The 6,259-nt window shown below is 41.9% G+C and overlaps 1 protein-coding gene across 1 annotated transcript; it reads left to right on the top strand.

Moving 5' to 3' along the window:
* The first annotated feature begins 3,630 nt into the window (after window positions 1–3,630).
* On the top strand, window positions 3,631–4,626 carry LOC124620011 (eisosome protein 1-like). Its single transcript, XM_047146676.1, has one exon. The coding sequence runs from the start codon at window positions 3,631–3,633 to the stop codon at window positions 4,624–4,626; it is 996 nt and encodes a 331-aa protein (XP_047002632.1).
* Window positions 4,627–6,259: the final 1,633 nt, after the last annotated feature.

The raw sequence follows: 6,259 nt of genomic DNA, 5'->3' as shown, positions 1-6,259 counted from the left end.
GTGGCACGCCCGAAAAAGATATTCACGACGGAGGTTAAGTCAGATTGGAATAGCGAACACGGGATGATACAATGCAGCGGATCACTCTCTTAATCACTCCTTCATACCTACAAGTGAGTATCGATTCCATTCAAAACAACTTTCCAACGAAGTCTTAGAAAAGCCATCATCACACAAAAGTACGGCTACTAACTGAAATGAACGTCACGCAGAAATTAAGTACTCGTTCATAAACACCGTCAGCCAACACTCCAGGCAAGGAGGAAAGTTTCTTGGATAGATAAATGGCGGTAAATTTTGGCACGAGCTTTTAAAAGGGTTTTCTCTGCCTCGTGATGACTGGGTGTTGTGTGCTGTCCTTAGGTTAGTTAGGTTTAAGTGGTTCTAAGTTCTAGGGGACTGATGACCATAGATGTTAAGTCCCATAGTGCTCAGAGCCATTTGAACCACTTTTTTTTACAAGGGGCATAAGCAATGCTTCTATGTTGATACCGTGGCGCAATTCGCCACCTCGGAAACATTCTCGTAGAGTGTGTTCATTTTGCAGATAAAAATTGTTGAAATGTCAATAAAATTTTTCATGGTATGTGACCGCACTGTCAATACGTAATATTCTTCGACGTTTCGGCCACTATTGTAAATAGTCTTCCTCGGGGTGTTTTGCTTGAGTAAGGCCATTTGCAGCAGTGGCCGAAACGTCTTGGTATTTATTATATACTGACAATACGGTCAAATATCCTGCAGAATTATATTGACAGCGACAACGACGGCGGAAACCTAGGCTTTCAAAAATTGTTGCACTTCATAGACTATGCAGAGACAGGTTTTTATGTCCTTCACCTCCTTGTTTACAAACAATGGAAACAGCGTGGCATTTCCTATGCAAGCGAGTCGCCTGGATGCGCACCAGTGGCCTCCAGTACCGAAGGCCCAACCGGTATCTGAACTGAATTATTGCCAAGTTGTAAGGGAAGCAGCCCTGATGTCAGATACACGTTATTCCACAATATTCTTGGACTTTCAATACACGGAAAAATCAGGAACATTAATAAGTGATTTCCGGTGATGTAGGTAAACGTAAATAATAGGTTGTCTGCACAAACATAATAAGACCTGTGATCTGGAAATCCAGGATAACAAAAAATTATATTTGCACATATTACTTCAACGAAAGATTGACACTACAACACATGAATATTGTGGTACACCAAAATTAAGTAATAAGAACGAACTATAGATAAATAAGTATTACAACAGTGGAATTCTATGAACTATTATATTAACATTTAATAGCTATTTGAAAGTTGAAATTAATTTAGGTATTGTATTAATTTATGACTGTGCAGTCTGTTATATTTTTGTGTAGTATGAAAGGTCTCTGTTGGATTCCTTTCATGCTTAATTTCTTAAATCTGTTGCCATTTATGGAATAAATTCCTCTGCTAAATGTACTGTGGCGTTTCTGACTATCTGGGAGGAGACTGAGCAGTGGAACGTGTTACTTTTACACATAAACAAGAACGATCTGTCACACTACTACACTTTAAAGCACAGTTTATATGTAATTCTTATATGTAATTCATGTCACACAGTTTCATACGGAACCTACATCCGCTTTCTTTTATATACTGTATATGATAAGATACTGTCATCCCCCTTCCCTTTTGTGTGAGAGGATGAATGAGCATATGTATTTCTAGTTGCATGCTTGAGGGTAGCAGACAAGGCTGTCTGCTAGAGAACAGTAGGACCAACGTCGGAACAGGTAGCTACGCTTCCTAAAAGCAAAGAGGTTTCTATCCTTAGTATGGTCCTGTCCGTCCGTTGTCATGTTGGTATAGGAAGCTGCCCCTCTGGCCACTTCCGTTGGTCTTTGTGAGCCACCCTCAGGAAGCACGCTCGGCTGTAGGGCAGTTGCAGGGTGGCCGTGGCGAGCGTCTGAAGTGGTAAGATCTCCGGCTAAGCGCGTGTCTGCTAAGTCCATAGGACAATGGATTTGTTAAGTTCAGCCTAACTGAAAATTTAATCATCTTTATTTCGGTTTTAACTCTAAAATATCTAAGGTTATCTTAAATTGCAGCGTAGTGTAATTCTCGTGTGAAGTTCATATTATTTTCCGGTTATTGCTTTGTTACTACTTTGTGAGTAAAGTGGAACCACGTGTTGATCAGTAACTCTAAGTTCATCAATCTTAAATGCGAATGCTTGTGTGATTATAACGTCTCGTCTTGACTATATTTTCAATATAGCAACTTTTCTTTATGTTCAGCCCACGTGGGGTGTACTTTGCGAGACCACTACCACGTGCTTATATAACTGTTTGACCCATCAGGTTAATAGTAAGACGTTAGTAACCAGTTCAAGGTTTTGCTTTTGTCAATTGCTTTTCGATCTAATGTATTTTAATTATCAAAATTATTGTGGAGTTGTACGCTTTGTGTAAACCAAGTTGGCCACGTGGAGCATGTGGTGGAATCATCAAAGTAGCCCTCAGCTATTCTTTTTGCGAAGACTTCACAAAGAGTTAATATGAATTTAGTATACCAGTGTGTGGTAATTACATGACGGACAGGATTGTGGTATGAACGTAATTTCTTTGGGTAAAAACTGAATCTGTTGGTTGTGGTTAATTTCTTCTTGCTTATGTTTCAATGTTCTTCGTGAGTTATTTTATGAATGCAGTGTCGTATGCAGTCTCCCAATCTTGGCTCCATATTTTATGTGTTCCGTAAGATTACAATCTCACATTTTTCAATCGTAAATAAGGCACCAGCTGAGTTATAACTCACGTATAATATGCTGAGATTTCAATGAACAATCTTAAAATAAATTTCCAAATATAAACTGATTTCTTTCTTTTTATTTAAATTCTCTTTTTATATATATATATTACCGGTTTTGTATGACTATTAAAAGATTATCATTAATGTTAGTCTGCTTGGTAAACCTAGACTAAATATCTGATGAAACAGTTGCCCAGTAATCCACGGTTAACGTCCCCAGACAGATCACGGCTTTTAACCCACTTTCATTGTCAATTAGCACCGATATCAGCATACCAAATTAAAGTTACAACATTACACAGCAGCTAAGAAAATTAATGTTACAACCTTACACATGGCGACCCTGTTCTGTGATTCCGCTAGACTCTGGAATCTCTGAAACGTTAGATTGCGAGCGTGTTATAATCTTAATTTTTTTCCCACAGCGCGCAAACAACTTCTGTGTTGTTTCCGAGCAGACTTTCAAAAGATTCACGGCGTTGTTGATCGGCGTTGCGTTGTTTGTCTTGTTTTGTTTTTTATATTTGTGTGTTTTATATGTCTGTGTGTTTTTTATTCTCGCTTGTAAATTCCACTGTTTCGATCAAAGATAAAAATTTGTTTTGCGTGTGAAAAAGTGTGTACTAGGTTGGGTATCTTTCGTGTGACTGTCGTAATTTTTGGGGGACACATTTATTGTGATTAGTGTGTTGCGTACTGAGTATAAATTGCACTAATGCAAACACGTAACCAAGCTAAAAGTAAGCGGTCCAACAACTTAAGCAACATGGACCAAGGGGATAATTTGATTTCCAATATTAACGAGTCGGGCGGTTCCGAAAATGCAATGGGGAATACTTCAGACGAAATGCAAAACAGCACGAACGGGCTCACAGCAGAGCCAGAAATTAAATTGCCTCCAACTAACCAAATTGATTTAGCAGAACTCATGAAAGCCTTATTGCAACAAAATAAAGAAAACACAGAGAAATCGATCCGCGAGCTAGGGGAACAAATGACGCAGAAATCAGAAAAATCGTTCCGAGAACAAAAAGAATCATCCGAAAGATCGATCCGAGAGCTAGCCGAACAAATAGACGAAAAACTAATCCAGCAGACAAATAAAGTCGACAAGTCGATGCAGAGAGTGTCCGATGATATCTCACAAAGAATAAACAATCTGGCAAGTGAGATAAAAAGTGATATTATGAAAGAATTAGGCCGTACATTTGAACAAATCGATGATCGTCTGCAAGCCTTAGAACAGAGCAAGCGGAGGGGCGATGCCGAATCTAAAGAAAGCGAAGAACAGCTACTTAGGAATTTCCAAGAGCTGAGGGAAGAATGCCAAAGGGAGCACCAGCAGGTACTCTCGAGGGTCCAAGAGGCAGAAACGCATTGTCCCACGTCCGTTAGCAACACAATAGCGGACAACAGTTTAGCGATCCACGCGTTGGAACAGCAAGTAGAACAATTGAAGCAGACTGGGGCGGAGGACAAGAGACAAATTGATGATAAGATTGCGGCATTAGCGGACATTGTAGGCACGATGAAGCTGACGGAAAGCGAGAACAATACTACACCGATAGCGGCCGCAGAGACCGAAGAAGTGCGTTCGCTTCTGAGATTTCAGAAGGGACAGTTCGAAGTGAACAGGCAAAACAGAGCTGTAACAGGCGAATTACAAGAACGCGTGGCGCATCTGGAAAACCGCATGGCGTGTGATTCCGAACTCGTCAATAGCATTAAAAATAGCCGTACGAACAGTGCAGAGAGGGACTCCGGCCACGAGGGAGATTTTGACGACAGGGAAGAATGTAATTTGAGGGGCAGACATGAGAATAATAGAAACATGTTGAATTAATGTCTGCATATTGTTATTCTTTGTTTCAAACTGGAAGGTAGCTGAATGAAATTGTGGAAAGGCTGCAATGGCTAACTAAGTCTGCTCATTGAGGAAACAACGTCATTTACCTCTTCAGGTAAATTCATCAGGCTGCCTTTTTCAGCACTGTGCAGTATTTGAATGTGGTCTTCGATGTATTTTACTCAGTGAATTAGTTGGGAGTTCTGTTGAGTTGTGTGCTACTGAGTGAAACAGTTTTGACTTCTGCCCGTTGGAAATGGTTGGGGTTCGAGTTTCTTGTAGTCGTAACGTTAGCTCTATACCGCGTTTTCGGCCGGTAGCTTAGCATCGATCTTGGTTTTCTCAAACTACGTGGTTCACGGCAATGACCAGTCTAGTTTAGTGTCTGGCTACGACATTTACCTGACCCTAAATGCTTTATTATATACACTACTGGCCATTAAAATTGCTACACCAAGAAGAAATGTAGATGATAAGCGGGTATTCATTGAACAGATATATTATACTAGAACTGACATGTCATTACATTTTCACGCAATTTGGGTGCATAGATCCTGAGAAATCAGTATCCAGGACAACCACCTCTGGCCGTAATAACGGCCTTGATACGCCTGGGCATTGAGTCAAACAGAGCTTGGATGGCGTGTACAGGTGCAGCTGCCCATGCAGCTTCAACACGATACCACAGTTCATCAAGAGTAGTGACTGACGTATTGTGACGATCCAGTTGCTCGGCCACCATTGACTGGACGTTTTCAACTGGTGAGAGATCTGGAGAATGTGCTGGCCAGGGCAGTAGTTGAACATTTTCTGTATCCAGAAAAGCCCGTACAGGACCTGCAACATGCGGTCGTGCATTATCCTGCTGAAATGTAGGGTTTCGCAGGGATCGAATGAAGAGTAGAGCCACAAGTCATAACACATCTGAAATTTAACGTCCACAGTCCAAAGTGCCGTCAAAGCGAACAAGAGGTGACCGAGACGTGTAACCAATGGCACCCCATACCATCACGCCGGGTGATACGCCAGTATGACGATGACGAATACACGCTTCCAATGTGCGTTCACCACGATGTCGCCAAACACGGATGTGACCACCATGATGCTGTAAACAGAACCTGGATTCATCCGAAAAAATGACGTTTTGCCATTCGTGCACCCAGGTTCGTCGTTGAGTACACCATCGCAGGCGCTCCTGACTGTGATGCAGCGTCAAGGGTAACCGCAGCCATGGTCTCCGAGGTGATAGTCCATACCGCTGCAAATGTCGTCGAACTGTTCGTGCAGATGGTTGTTGTCTTGCAAACGTCCCCATCTGTTGACTCACGGATCGAGACGTGGCTGCACAATCCGTTACAGCCATGCAGATAAGATGCCTGTCATCTCGACTGCTAGTGATACGAGGCGGTTGGGATCCAGCCAGGCGTACCGTATTACCCCCCCTGAACCCACCGATTCCATATTCTGCTAACAGTCATTGGATCTCGACCAACGCGAACATCAATGTCGCGATACGATAAACCGCAATCGCGATAGGCTACAATCCGACCTTTATCAAAGTCGGAAACGTGATGGTACGCATTTCTCCTCCTTACACGAGACATCACAACAACGTTTCACCAGACAACGC

The sequence above is a fragment of the Schistocerca americana genome, chromosome 6, assembly GCF_021461395.2.
Source record: "Schistocerca americana isolate TAMUIC-IGC-003095 chromosome 6, iqSchAmer2.1, whole genome shotgun sequence".
Classification (NCBI taxonomy): Eukaryota; Metazoa; Arthropoda; class Insecta; order Orthoptera; family Acrididae; genus Schistocerca; species Schistocerca americana.
This window is presented reverse-complemented; position numbering and strand designations above follow the sequence as displayed.